At 32.0% G+C, this 14,758-nt stretch overlaps 2 protein-coding genes and 2 long non-coding RNA genes across 4 annotated transcripts; 1 reads left to right on the top strand and 3 right to left on the bottom strand.

Moving 5' to 3' along the window:
* Positions 1 to 817: 817 nt before the first annotated feature.
* Positions 818 to 1,232, bottom strand: LOC114372267. The gene is made up of 2 exons (XR_003658190.1): positions 1,161 to 1,232; positions 818 to 1,008 (listed from the first exon to the last, which is right to left on the bottom strand). It is a non-coding gene; the product is annotated as an uncharacterized LOC114372267 (long non-coding RNA).
* Positions 1,232 to 4,598, bottom strand: LOC114375732. The gene is made up of 4 exons (XM_028333582.1): positions 4,431 to 4,598; positions 1,764 to 2,159; positions 1,258 to 1,691; positions 1,232 to 1,235 (listed from the first exon to the last, which is right to left on the bottom strand). The coding sequence occupies exons 2-4, from the start codon at positions 2,133 to 2,135 to the stop codon at positions 1,232 to 1,234; spliced, it is 810 nt and encodes a 269-aa protein (XP_028189383.1). The 5' UTR covers positions 2,136 to 2,159; positions 4,431 to 4,598.
* Positions 2,331 to 3,395, bottom strand: LOC114393251 (protein ALP1-like). The gene is made up of 3 exons (XM_028354528.1): positions 3,236 to 3,395; positions 2,932 to 3,157; positions 2,331 to 2,851 (listed from the first exon to the last, which is right to left on the bottom strand). Exons 1-3 carry the CDS (start codon positions 3,314 to 3,316, stop codon positions 2,358 to 2,360), a joined length of 801 nt encoding a protein of 266 aa, XP_028210329.1. The 5' UTR covers positions 3,317 to 3,395; the 3' UTR covers positions 2,331 to 2,357.
* A 5,409-nt stretch (positions 4,599 to 10,007) lies between the features above and the next one.
* On the top strand, positions 10,008 to 12,606 carry LOC114371581. The gene is made up of 3 exons (XR_003658058.1): positions 10,008 to 10,142; positions 12,175 to 12,297; positions 12,406 to 12,606. It is a non-coding gene; the product is annotated as an uncharacterized LOC114371581 (long non-coding RNA).
* Positions 12,607 to 14,758: the final 2,152 nt, after the last annotated feature.

The raw sequence follows: 14,758 nt of genomic DNA on the forward strand, positions 1-14,758 counted from the left end.
CTTTTTATATATCATTAATTTTTTCTTGACATATAAAAAGTAGTAAACCAATAAACCCTCTGTGAATTTGATTTTGCCAAAAGCACACGCCGGGAAAAACGTGGAGCCCAAGAAGGGAATTCTTTTGCTTCTCATGCACTGTTCATTCCCTTTGGTTTTGGAAAGGTGAAGTACTAAATTTCGCTTCCCTCAATTCCCTTTGCAAATTCTGTTACTATGTGTTTGGATGAGGAATTTAAAGATTTCTAGGAAATTCAAATTCACATCATTTTGATTGCTTTGATTTAAATTCCTTTCATTTTGTAAATATTTTGTTTGGATGAGACAATTCAATTTCTTGTATTTTAATTTCCTTGTTTGGATAAAGTAATTCAATTTCAATGAAATTCAAATTTTCATTTTTAAATATTTATTTAAAAATTAAAATTTCAATATTGAATGAAAATAAATATGAGTCATTTTTTAAATAGTTTAATATTCAAAATAAATTTAATGTTATAAAATATATTTAATACTTAATAATTAAATAATCAAAATAATTTTAATGCTAAACAATTTTTAATCTTATACAATATTTTTGTAGTAACACAAAAAAACTTGGATTAAACAATATTGCAAAATTAAAAGATGAATGATATGTAATTCTTTATTCTTGTTTAAAAAATTAATTACCTAGTCTTGCAATAATTTTAAAAAACATATTAAAATTAAATAATTATGTAATTTAAGGACAATTATCTCGTACAAGATTCAAATGATATTAATTTCATTGTTCGCACGGGAAGAAAATTCAAATTGTTAATAACGCATCAAATTGTTAATAACGCACTAACGCATAAACACGAATCAACACAAGCATTACAAGGTCTTAATTAATCAAGTTCCAAACAAAGATCTTAAACAAGAATTACAAGGTCCAAATTGAAAAAAAAAACGTTCTTCATTCCATAATCTTCATTCATCATCAAGTGTAAAAGGTCGAGGAACCTGAATAATTAACATCCAATGCTGCCATTTAGGGGAGAAGAAACAAGATAATATAAGTCACAAGAGGAAATATAAATAACTAAAGTGAAAATATGAGCTCAATTAGGCATAAAAAAGACACAAATTTATAATTTGAAAATTGAAATTGGAAATGTAGACAAAAGGTTACTCACCAAGTTTCATTCTCCAAGATGTGTTAAAACATAATCTGTCTTTTGGTGAATTGGAAGGGCTTTCACAATAGCTAACTGTTTTAGATCGTCAGCTAACCATTTAATAGTTTTAGCCCATTGTTGTCTATTAAGATCTGGTATCAAAGCTGCCTCACGTAATACTTCTTGAATATCTTCATCATCAACTTTACCATCCATTTTTTCCACCATTCGATTAAAAGAGTTCGCCATTTTATCCAAAGAAGCTGTTATTCCTTCTTTTTCTCCCATCTTTCTCTTGTGAGGATGTGTGCCAGAAGAAGTCGAACCTTGTCTTTTTCCTTTTGTATTAGAGCTTGGTTCTTCTAAATCTATGGCAGTAGCACCTAACCCCATGAATTCCACTTCATTTGTTTCTCTACTCATCGCTTCATCAGCATCCATAGCAGTTTCAGCTCCATGACCGGTGGCTCTATCTTTAGCACACAAATCCACTATATCATCCCAATTTTGAAGCACCTTGTATCGAAACGGTTTAGCCGATTTATGCGACTGGAAAACAAAGAAAAAGTCAAATCCAATCTACTTTGAATAACAAATAGCAACATATTAAAGAATACTTACAGTGCAATATTCATTCCAAGCATTTTCATTCTCAACTGTGATCATGTGCTTAGTGCCATCCCAATCAAATCCACTCTGGCCAAGGATGTCACTTACAATACCATACCACGATCTCCATAATTTGATACGGTTTTTGACATTATCTGATGTGACATTAACATTGAAGCTTGTAGATAACACTGCGGCTGCAGCATTCAATGCTGACCTTTTCCAACCTCCATCACCCTTGTTGCCCAAATTCCTTTGATCTCTAAGTACATCAGCCAATACACGTTCCATTTCCAAATTCCATGTAAAATAACTTCTTGTTTCCTCATTATTTTTTCCTAAAACTTTTCTTTTGTCCGTCATTTTTTCATTAGATGACTCCATTGAAGTTAATGTCACTTATTCAACCTGCACATAACAAATAGTAGATATGACCTACTTTATTCATTTGACTAGTCCACTGCACAATCATAGAAAATATTTCAAGCAAAGTTTTTATGCAATAGCAAAGTACATAAAAGTCTATCTTCAATAGAAAAGTACAATAGTAACAAAGCACACAAAGTTTGTCAACAATAGCAAATTACATTTAAAAAAGAACTATCCCTAAGCAAAGTTTCTCCTAACTTGATAGTTAGCAAACATATTCATAGCTAATGTATCTCGAAATCTTGTCCATTCCTCGGTAGCTTGAATAGTTGTGATATCATCTATGACATTATTTTGAACTTCTTCCCTTGATTGATGGACTAACTCTTCATCAACAACAGATAAAAATTCTAAGTCTTGAACTTCTAAAACTTGATCAGTTTGTTGTTCGTCTCTTATGAAATTGTGTAACACAAAACAAGCATTGATAATTCTTATTTGTGTCTTTATATCAAAAAATGAAGGAGTTCTTAATATACTCCATCTTTTTTTCAAGATCCCAAATGACCTTTCTATTGCATTTCGGGCACTTGCATGACGAAGATTAAATAACTCCTTATAACTTTGAGGGGTGTTTCCAATCCACTCATTGAGATGATATCTAGTCCCTCGATATGGTGCTAAAAATCCCGGACCATTGGTATATCCCGCATCCACAAGAAAATACTTACCTACAATGTTTAGAATAACAAACAAGGACTTAAACTAGACCAAAAAAAAAAGAAAAAAAATTATTTCTAAGAAATATTACCAGTTGGAATTTCAAGTTTGTTTTGATGACGTAATGCATCTCGTAATACTCGAGAATCTCCTGCAGACCCTTCCCACCCAGGTAACACATAAATAAACCTTAAATCTGGACCACAAGCAGCTAACACATTTGTAGAGACATCACCCTTTCTATTACGATATCTAGGTCTCTCATCAGGAGAAACTGTAACCGGAATATGAGTCCCATCAAGTGCTCCAATACATCTCTACAAACAAGACAATTTTTTTAGATTCTAAGAAAATTTTATAATTAACTAATTTCTCCTAACAATTGATAAACTTACCTCAAACCATCTCCACTTGTTTGCTTCCGCACCTTCTAAAGTACAGGGTTGAAAATTCAAATAGTCTTTGCTCACTTTCATTACCGCTCTCAAGACATCATTGAATTGCCTACTTATGGTTTCTTTAGATCTACAATAACTAAATTGCACTACCCTATATTTTAGGTTATGAGCAAGGATATGTAAAAACATTGCTACTGCTTCAGTTGTTGGAACATTTCTTGTTCTTACTAATCCACCCTTTTCTTGTAAAATTCTACAAAGGTTAAAAAATGCATTTTTACTAAGCCTCAATTGTTCAATGCAATCTTTATTTGTTCCTCTATAAAGACGATTAAGGAAGCTGTGACGTTCTAGTTCCCAATTACGGGTTGGTTCCTTAACAAAATAGTTATTATGATACCATGTCACTACACCAATGACCATATGAACAACACAAGCAGCAGCTAATAAGATTATCTTCTTATACTCTTCTCTTTTACGTTTTCTTGAAGTCATTGCAGTGTCAACTATGCTATGATCCATTTCTTCTCAATCCAAACTGCATGATAATGATATAAGATAATATGTGCATATATTATTTGGAGATTTAAAACAAATATCTAGGTAAAAGATGTAAAACAATAATACTAGTGCAATACAAAGATGATCAACTAAAAACAATGATACTATTAAATAGGATATGAATATGATGTGAAAAATGATTGAGGAGACATGAAAATGTTTCTCAGAGATTGGATTCAAAATGCGTGGATAGTTTTTTGTTAATAAAAGAAAGTGTACAGTTCATTTAGAAAGGATAGATGGTAAATTTCTCTTCTTTTTTCCTTGGGAAGTTGGCAATTTCTTGCTTAATTTGAGATATTTTGGAGACAAGGTTGAGATATTAATCAATTAACAACTTAAATGCTTCCTCTATCAAATATAATACAGTATATAATTGGAAGGCAGAGAAAATGAATACAGTATATAATGGATCACAATATCACGTTCACAAACAACAATATTTATCAAAGCAAACCAAATTACTACTTCAATTAAAATATAGGAGTATTAATAAGAAGCATGCATCAAGGAATGTAAATAAAAGAGAACATAAGTTATGTAGAAAATAAAAGACAACACACAACAGTCATTCCAATGAAAACAACTTAGCCCACGCATTTCATATTATTTTGTAAGATTAATTAGATACCTCTCCAGCGTTCACCGTAATGACATGCGGAGTAAACCAAGATCCTGGCCCTGCAAAAAGATTCCATTAGAGGATACCATCACATGCACAAGAAATTCAACCTTTAACTTCATGAGTGAAACAAAGGAGATCGTGCACATTTTTTTCAAATAATATAACATGTAGATATCCAATAGAACAGTGGACACAAGCAAATAAGAAATTAGCATATTCAGGACAAAAAAAAATAAAATAAAATACACATAAGAAATGGGAACAGCAGCACATGACACACGGACAAAAGAGTAATTTTGAAAATCAGGGAATCGATAACCCGATGGAAAAGGTCCCAAATGTAAATTTTTTTACTTCTAATTTTAATTTTTTATGAAATTAATTAAATAAATGAATTTATACTATAATTTATTGGTTTTGTATTGTAAAAATTATATATCTATATAAAAATATATAAATGGGGCATTTACTTTTGATGTCCATTTTTATTTAATAGATTTTGCTCCAAAATTAATTAAGAAATTATTAGTTCCTTCTCTTCCATTGCTCATGCACCCAACCTCAATTGTTATCACAGTAAATAAATTAAGGAACAAGTAATTTATCTAATATTTATATCTTGTTATATTTGTGGGACCATCAGAATTTCCTCTCTCCACTATAGTAGCAAGACCTATTCGTTACTGTTTGTGCTACTTTCATTTTCCAATCTTGTTCAGGAGGCAAATTAGATGAATTCCAAATTGTAAGTGTTACAACATAATGATAGTTTATGAATTGACTTAACCTTCTTTGTACTTTTGAGGTTAAGCTGACTAATTTTATGTTCTTCATGGTATTTTTGTTTGGATAAATCTCTCCATAAATACTTATGAGAGAAGAAAATAAAAGAAAAAATGAAATAAGCTTATCCATAAACTAAAACTAGTTTATGTATAGGTTAAAAATTAGCTTTTGGAGAAGTAATATCAGAAAACTTCTACTCATTAGCTTATGGAGAAGCTTTTTCTTTTTAATTTTCTTCTCCTATTAGTGCTTATAGAAAAGCTTGGCATTGTTGGTGTTTGGAGGAGTAGGAGCAGTTCTTGGAAAAACTCCGGTGACAAGGTCTTGTCGTAGGGTTCTGGTTGGAGGTTGCATGGCTATGGCCATAACATTTGGCCTCACCAAATTGATTGGCTCTGCTGATCTTTGAATGTCATTGTTTACTAGTCATTTAAGTACAATCCCATATTAGTAGTAATGTTTTTTTTTGGGGTCGTGCTGTGAGTAATCACGGTAGCTAGTATTACTCTTTGATAGATCAAACAACAGAATTCTAATATTTCTTAAGCATACTAGCTAGTATTACTCTTTGATAGATCAAACAACGGAATTCTAATATTACTAGTTACCTACTATTAATAATGTACGTTTATAACAGTTTACTTTGAAGATTTTTAATTATTTTTTTAAAGTAACGAAGAACTAAATATGGATCATCCTAGCAATATGACCTTTGGCTGGAGCATAAATAATACTAACAGAGGATTTCTTTGTTGCTTTCATTTTTCTTTTGTGAGTGCCATTTTTTCTTTTCTGTCTTTGGAGTGGTCCTTGATTGTTACGCTTCAAGATGATGATGATCATGATGAACTATCTATACAACCCAGGCCAACTTAACTTTCAAGTTATCCAAGAGACATCTGTAATTAGACAAGTTTTTTTTCTTTCCCTTTCAGTTAAAATGTGGACTTAATTATTATTTTTTGTTTGAAATAAAATGTAAACACATCAGTGTCAAGCCAGCTACCTTTTCATTACTTTAATTTCTCTTTAATTTTTAAAATTATTGTGGCAATTAAAATTTTATCCTAAAGTTCTTTTTGCCAGGTTAGTTAATTAATACAACCAGATGAAACATTAATTAGCACATATCGATTATGACTTCTGTAAAAAGGGAATTCAGAGTCGGGGAAAAATTCAAATATTCACGATAGTGATTTTGATGAATACTAATATTTTTTACTTCAACAGGATAAACAAATGATTATTTATGACCAACCAGTTTATAAAATCTTCAATATAAACATATACTATTAAAATAATTTTACATGCAAGTGATCCCATGAGATGGATTTCAACCAATGATAATTATGAAAGGCACCAACAGGTAATACAACAACGGAGAAATTTAGACCCTAAAATTAATACAACAACGGAAAATGGCATACTAGCTTAAACTTACTGTTTGTGCAGACAGATAGGTTGGGATTCTATATCTGGAGAAGATCATTCTATTTCACTCTTGAGAGGAGAAGTTTTTCAAGCCTTGGCTACCTTTGATCATGATAAAAACACAGCAAGAAGCATTACGCCGCTTTCAGATTTTGTTAGATGGCAGAAATACTTCTCTGCCTCCAGCCAACATTAGAAGGGTAACATTCATAATTTTTTTACAAGACATTGCTTCATTGCTTTGATTCTACTTATTTTTGACATGTAGACTTGAAAAATACTTTCAGGTTGCTTATGTAGCTGTAATGAGGAATACTACCACATAAAATAGGACTGGATTGGAATCCCTATTGAGTTTCTATAGGAGTACTGATGTATTGCAGGAAAGGGGAAAATATTACGTATGACACAAGCATTTAAACTAAATGCAACTTCTCAAATTCCATAATCCCCATTATAGTAGCCAAAGCGCTAAGTCACTTGATTAAATGTTGTTATAAATTCATGCAGGTTCTATAGCATCAAGTGCAGATCCAAATGTAGTTATAGAAGTTCTGAATCTTTTGTTGTCTGATGCGGTATTATAATTTTCTTATGCAATTTCTTGTTATAAGAAGCTGAAATTCCTTCCTGTCTGACCTTTTTTTATTTGATTTCTTCTTAGATTCCAGATCAAGATATTATTTATGTACTAGCAGGAATAAGCAATGAAGGCAGTGAAACTGTTTGGAGATGGTTGAAGGTATGTGCTTCCATGGTAACAAGTTCTTAGTTGCTCTTGTGCTTTCATTACTAATATACCATATAATGTCTATAGGAGTAGATCGGAAAATAGTTCTGACTTCTGAGATTCATCTAAAACCAGTGAGGATTTGATAAAGACCACATTCATTGAGGTCAAAAGATTCATTTTGGGCATGACAAAAATGAGCAATTGATCAGTTGACTGCAAATAATTTTCAATTGCAGTCTTGGGCCAGGCAGAACTTGTTATGCCCATAGTTGTGCCTCAATAATAGTATCATTAGTTTGCTACAGATATCTAAAGATTTATTGCAGTAATGCTAATCTCTTCTAAAAATCAAAGGATGTATTATTTACTAACATATTTTGGTGGATAAATTTTAACTCCAAATCATCATGTCTTTTTACTATTCCTAAAAATACAGAATCAACAAGTAAATACCATCATATTTGAGTAAGATGCTCACGCTACCTTCATAGCATTGCAGATTTATTAATGGCAACAGAAGCCCTGAGATAGTCATGGGTGGGATTATAATTAGGAAATAAGAATAAGCAAAAAGCTTCCAATAGATTAATTTGGGGATGACCATCTTTTTAATTGTATACAATGTGGAATATATTTGTTATGCATATAGGTTACAGTTTTAGTGGTTTTAATGATTTTGTCAACCAAAAGTGTGGATTAGTTGCTCCTCAAAATCTATGAAATTATCTTTTAACTAGATAGTACTGTTTTGGTTTCTTTCTAAAGTAGAGTGTACATCAACTCTATCAATGGATTTTTCTTCTTTTTAGCTGATGCCTATTCAACATCTTTTTCTCCATCTAAACAATTCAAGGTTTCTCTCTTCTCCTAGCTCATCCATCTATAAAGACAATTTAATACAAACAGTACTCAATGCAATTAAATACCTCAAGCCCTTAAAGAAGGGCTAAGGGTGTGAAGTTGAAGTAGAGTCTCAGAATGTTTTTTAAGAAAATGTTGAACTTCAACTAGATCTAGGAAATTTCTATCTATTAACAAGATGGAGTAGTTATCTAAGTTGCTTGAAGAAGCAACATCAAGAAACCAGACTGAGGGAAATAAGGATCTTAACCACAATGAGAAGGACTATTTGCTTCCTAAAGTAGTTGAATTCTCTGAAGAGAATAGACATGGGGGAAAAGACACATCTAAGGTAGAGCTTTCAGCCAATGAAGGACTCAACTCAAACAAAGCTTACAGGAATAAATCATTGATGACAGAGAAGTGGAACCTTGGAACCAGAGGAATAATTCCTCCTTGTCTTTTACCCCTTGTCTGCAATCCATGGTAACAACAGGGTCTGTTCTGCCCATAACGCAAATAATTATAATGATGGGTAGCATAAAATGGAAGTTGCAATCATGAAATCGTTGTTTAGATAAGAAGAGATGCTTCATAAAACAAACAAATCCAGAGTTGGTGGCAGTGGTTTGCTTCATAAAACAAACAGATCCAGAGATGCTTCATAAAACAAACAGATCCAGAGAAGTTTCAATATAGGCTTTCAATCTCATAGAAAATGAAACATAAATCAAAAAAATCAAGCAACCCTTATAACTACAAAAATGAAATCAAAATCAAACAAACATAAACTTGAAAAAAGAAAAAAAAATACAGAGATGAGTGAGGGAGAGAGGAACTTACCAGTGAGAAGAAGAAATGCCACGGAGAGGGACGCTGCTGAGAGGGAAAGAGAGAGAGAGAGAGTGGTGTGCTGAGAGGGAGAGAGCTTGTGCGTGCGATGAGGGAGAGAGCTCGTGCGTTCGATGAGAGAGAGAGGTTCGTAGCGTGGTGTGAGGGTTACGGAGAATTTTAAATTCTTTGCTTTTTTATGAGAATTTCAAATTCTCTGAAATTAGCATATGAAAATACTTTTAAAAATGACAGCATTTTAATTACTTTTAAAATACTCCATCCAAACATATTACATTATTAAAAGGCAATTTAATATCTTTGTTGAAATACTTTACTTAGTTAAATTTCCCCATCCAAACACAGGGTTATTCAAATCTAATTACCTCAATTGATTTATATTTTTCAAGCCTCTGATTTCATTCTATCCTTTAAATCTAATGATTCTTTTTTATTTTTTTTTTATTTTTGTGACATTCTGACGTGAATTGGAAAAATATGTATTTTTGTCATGTGTTCATGGGGGGAAGTTTTATTCTGCATTCTGATATGGGCGAAGAAAGATATGTAATTTCTTTAAATAAAAATAATGAAAAATAAAAGGAAAGACATGTAATTGGTTTTTTGTTTTTACCACAAGTAGTTTTTTAGGTTGTTTGGTAAATTGCGATCACCATTCACTGATATGTATTAATGAGAAATGAAATGATAGTGTCTATTTACAAATATGGTGCATTTATGCTTTTTTTTTCTTTCAATTCATGTTAATGTGTTTGCACTGTATTGGTATCTTTAATTTTTCAGAAATTCCCCATATCCATGTTGTATTATGTATCTAGGCTTCATACTTTTTTTAAAAAAAATTGTTTGCTAGTCCTTCCTTCGTCAACACCCTTTTGGGATCCGATCCCACTCCTCTTTTTGGTATTTCTGAGACTCATCAGACTTTGTATTTTGATGCCATCTAATTTAATTATAACTCTCTATGTGAATTCTGCTTGCAGCTGATGGCGCAAATTCTGCTCCATGGGACTCTTCATGCCACTATCTATGAAGTCGATAAGCTCAAAATTGGTGGAGGCAACAATTTAACCAAGGTAAGCTTTCTTAAACTTCTCTCTATTTTTATTTTTATTTGGTTGGTTGGTTGTACACGGTTAGATTTTCTTTTGTAGTTAGTTAAATTAACTCTTAATTAATTTAGCATATTAGTTTATTGATAATCTTGCAATGGTATCAGCGCGGCCTCTGTCACTGGCTTCTCCAAACAGAGAATAAACCTAACTAACCTTCCCACGTTAATTTCATGAATGGAAAATTAACTTACCAATGGATCCCTCTACCCTTTTTGCTAGGAGATCCTCTGAGTCTCTCTTCTGTTTCATTCTTTCAAACAAGAACATCGGCTTTTCAGCTGTGCTATGGTCTCTCACTTCTAGCTTTTTAACTTTGCAAGTGTTTTAGAATTTCTTGAATGGTGGTAATTGCCGAGTTAGTTGGAACTTGGAAGGATAAGAGGTTGGATAGATAATTTACTACTATTTTTTTGTTTGTAAAAAAATAAAACTTAAGAGGTTTGTTTTATGAGTAGAAATTAAAGGCACTAAATTTACAATCACTCACCTATACTACTCAGCACCAACTTTGCTTTTTTTTAAAAAAAAAAAAATTGTTTACAATACTGGAAGAGTAGATGAAAACAAGCACTTTGCTTTTTAGTTTGGAGACCTTTTTTGTTAACTTGACGATATTGGATACAAGTTTGTGTTGTCAAACTTTTCCTTTTGGGAATATTTTATTTGAAATGTTTACTTCTATATGCTTTGTTGTTGAATATTCTCTGGGATTAGTAATCTATCATGCATTTCCATCTCTTCTTCACTTCTTTGTCAATTGATATTTCTGCTTATGTGATATGTCTTGTGATAAGTGGTTAACTCAGTTGGTGATTGGTTGAATTAATATTAGTACTTGTTTCAATGTGGTTAGTAGGCATTCATAATTGAAAATTCAATTGTATATTGCGAGTTTGAGATAATAAATTCAGTCTTTAATATATATATATATATATATTAATTTCCCAGTTAGATGATGTATATGAGAAATTTCCACTGTATTCTGTCCCTTTTAGTTTGAGTCAAACCTAATTTGCTCGTACCACTAGTAGTGTTATTACATATCTACCATTTGCAGTAGCTTGTCAATTTTTTTGTCACAACAATGGCTTCAATATACTAGTATCGTTTGTATTTGTTTTCTCAATCTGCTCTCCACAATGCAATTCCAAGTAGTTGTCTCAGCTTGTGGCAATCCAATTAATGTGACGAAGCACACCAGTATCCTCCCTGATTTCTGCTTCGACAATAACCCAGCTGTATATATCCATATAAATATCAAGCTGGTAGCACCAATAGTACTACTTTGTGGTCACTCCATATTTTTTTAAGCTGGTAGCTGTATATATCCATATTTTTTTTTGTTTTTCATTATTTTCAGTAGCACCAATAGTACTACTTTCTGGTCACTCCGTTGACTTATACCCTCGCTAATTTGTTTGTTTGCAAGGTTTAACCTCATGACCCAGTTGGAGGCAGAATGTGGTCCTGCACCTTTCTGCCACACTCCAATGTGTGAATTATCAGCATCTAGCCTGCATGATATTATGCTTTAGGATATTGTCACAAACACAGAAACTAATTTGTCCCAAGTCATATAAAATACTGCATAAATTATTTGAAGATTTGTTTCTTTGATTATCGCTTTTTCTTGTTTTGTTCTTTTGTTTAGAAGGATTCCTTGTCCTTCTTCTCTTTGTAATTTTTTCACTTCAACTTATTATATTTCTTCATCATTACTATTATTATTATTATTTAAATTGAGCTTACCTTGGTCTTTTACTTATTTTTCTTTTGACTTAAAAGCAAGACATTGCCCCTGCTAATTATCCAATTTTGTCATCAATTTACTAGTTCCTTATTGAATTTTGTATACGCAGATGACCCTTCATTTATGGCTTCCTGTTTAGAATGCTTACATTCAAATAAGTGCTTGAAAGTGGATAATTGATGAGCATTCAATGTCTTGTGACCTGGACTCAGCACTTTCTTATTCATAATATATGCCTTGTAGATATTTGAAGCACGAGAGACATTAGAACAACGTGTTGTAGATGCAGCAGTGCCTGGGGATGTAATGTTGACAGAGAAACAAATTCAGACGATGTTCCAATGATTAGTGTTGAAGAAGATGTTGGTAAAGACTATTCTCACCTCATTAATCAGATCAACTTAGTAGTTCTCAGTTAACAATTTTTTCATGCAAGTGTAATTTTTTGAACTTGGATAACACAATTTGGTGCAGCAAAAGGGGAGCAAATTCTTTGGCGTGCTTCATTTTGAGGAGTTTATACGTCATCTTAGGCTTAAGGTGCATTTTATAATAAATTTCTTATCTGAACATTGAGCTATTGCTACCCAGTCTACTTTTTTTCCTTCTTTTTGGTAGAAATTCTTTTTTATTTAACTTACTGAGAAAGGGAATTGAACTTTAGAGTCGTAAAAACATACTACGTAGCCTGTGATAGTTTAATGCTTTGAATAAAAATTACAAATATTTTTTTGTGCAGAGAAGATACATATACTAGGGTTATATAAATGATGAAAGCTATATTAGAAATCCCCTTGTCTTTCAAAGGGCAATACTTCTGTCTAAAAGTTTGTGAAACAAATACTAGTAATGATAGATGTCAATCTGAATAAACCAAGCATGAAGTCACACAGATTAATTGTTGATTGAAACTGTACGTTAACATTGGGCTAGGTCAATTGAAGTTGACAATTTTTTTTAGCTATGTTCAATGGCCATCTTTGACATAAGCTAGCATCTATCTGATTCACATGTTACCTTAATGCCTTCTATACTCTACTAACCCACAAATTTAAAATGTTTTACGGAATCAGCTAAAGTAAGAGACTCACGGTTTTGGGTGGCGGCTATATTTGCATCGCTGGATGACTAGATAATCATTATATAGTGCTTCCTGTAAAATTAATTTAATTATATTTAATATAATTAATATATAATTAATCTTTTATCATACAATCTTATTTCTTTTGGTTTCCTGTTCTATATGGTGCTTTTATATCAAAGTACTGCATTATTTATTTTTTACCCCACTGAATGTTATAAAGAACAAATTAAGATAATGAGTATAAACTGCGTTATAATATATCTTATTCATGACATTGATCTGTGTTTCTTCACAATGAGAAAAGAAGACTCTTATTTAATGTTCGATTATGAAATAATACAATATTTTCATATGGATAGAAGAAATTAGAAACGGTTTCCAATATTTTAAATTTTAAAAATAGAGTTGAATTCATTAATGTTAGTTTTCCATTTCTTTTCTAGTTTGCATTTCATTCACATTGAAAAAATGCATTTCTCTCACAAATTACAATTAATATTTTTCATTTGAAGTAATGGCACCTTTATATTTCCTATCTATATCCATCTTAATTTTAGGTTTCCAACATTATGTATTTGGATTCCCTTGCTGGTGTTGGGCTCTCTTACTCCAAGAACACAAGCAAATATGCCACTTGGGATCTAGAAACGCGTCTGATACCCATGTTTTCCTCTTAAAGGTACTTCCAAGAGAAGATATTAGCTTTTGAAGGATATATATAAGAATAGGATCAAATTAACCCAATTAGTATATTACGCACCTATTATTCTAATATTATATTTTAGATGTTTATATATACGCCAAACTTCATTGGTATAAGAATATTTAATAATTATACATGAAGCATATGTAATAATTATACTTTGGTGGATGGTGGGCTTTTACTGGGTTGTCTCTGGTGGTGAAATTCTTCTACAAGATGCTCCACGTTTATACTGGTAAGCCTTTATTTAAACTGAATTTCAAGAATACTGTTTGTATATTATTTTGTTAACCCTTTAACTCTTTAAGTCCATTGGTATGCATGTGCACGTTGAATTTTGACCAGAGTTTATAAAGTAAGTCTCATACGAGACATTAGGTTCAATTATATTTGCATTGTTATTGTCATTCATGAACGAAAAGGAAAAAAAATAATAATTCTACATCAGTTATTAGGAAAATCGATGTATAATGTTTTGCCATGGGGTAACATTCTACGACATTTCACGGCCATCGCCGATGTTGAATGTCGGACATTCTGCATCGGTTATTACAACAACCGATGTAGAAATCTGGCATTTTAAGATGGGGTTGGAGACCAACCCGTCTTAAAATGGGCACATTCTACTTCGGTTCGACGCCACAACCGATGTAGAATGGTCAAAATTCTAAGATGGGTGTGGCTAGAGACCCGACTTTGAACCACGCCATTCTAAGACGGTTAGTCAACTAATGTAGAAAGACGCGGGTGTTTCAACAACGCCGACTACGATGACGCATGATAACTGATGTAGAACGACATTTTTAACTGATGTAAAAAGGTAATTTTATAGTAGTGACAATAGTCATTAATCACATAAAACGTTATAAAAGCACTAGTAATAAAAAAAACATGAAAAGTATATGAAAGACATTCGTACATGTGATGATGGTCACTAACAATCTCCAACAATGAATGTCGTGATCATAATGCAAACAGGAAAACGAAAAGTGCCCATAAATTATATTGAACAAAAGATTAATATATATAAACCTTATCTA

This window comes from Glycine soja, chromosome 2 (genome assembly GCF_004193775.1).
Source record: "Glycine soja cultivar W05 chromosome 2, ASM419377v2, whole genome shotgun sequence".
Lineage (NCBI taxonomy): Eukaryota > Viridiplantae > Streptophyta > Magnoliopsida > Fabales > Fabaceae > Glycine > Glycine soja.

What these genes read in the sequence shown, in the direction of transcription:
- LOC114393251 (XM_028354528.1), bottom strand. Translation starts at nt 3,316, where the DNA reads ATGAAAGTGAGCAAAGACTATTTGAATTTTCAACCCTGTACTTTAGAA. An exon ending in ACAAGTGGAGATGGTTTGAG is followed by an intron (nt 3,158 to 3,235) that starts GTAAGTTTATCA and finishes TCTTGTTTGTAG; the next exon opens with AGATGTATTGGAGCACTTGA. An exon ending in CAAACTTGAAATTCCAACTG is followed by an intron (nt 2,852 to 2,931) that starts GTAATATTTCTT and finishes TAAACATTGTAG; the next exon opens with GTAAGTATTTTCTTGTGGAT.
- LOC114375732 (XM_028333582.1), bottom strand. Translation starts at nt 2,135, where the DNA reads ATGGAGTCATCTAATGAAAAAATGACGGACAAAAGAAAAGTTTTAGGA. An exon ending in CTTGGAATGAATATTGCACT is followed by an intron (nt 1,692 to 1,763) that starts GTAAGTATTCTT and finishes TTTGTTTTCCAG; the next exon opens with TCGCATAAATCGGCTAAACC.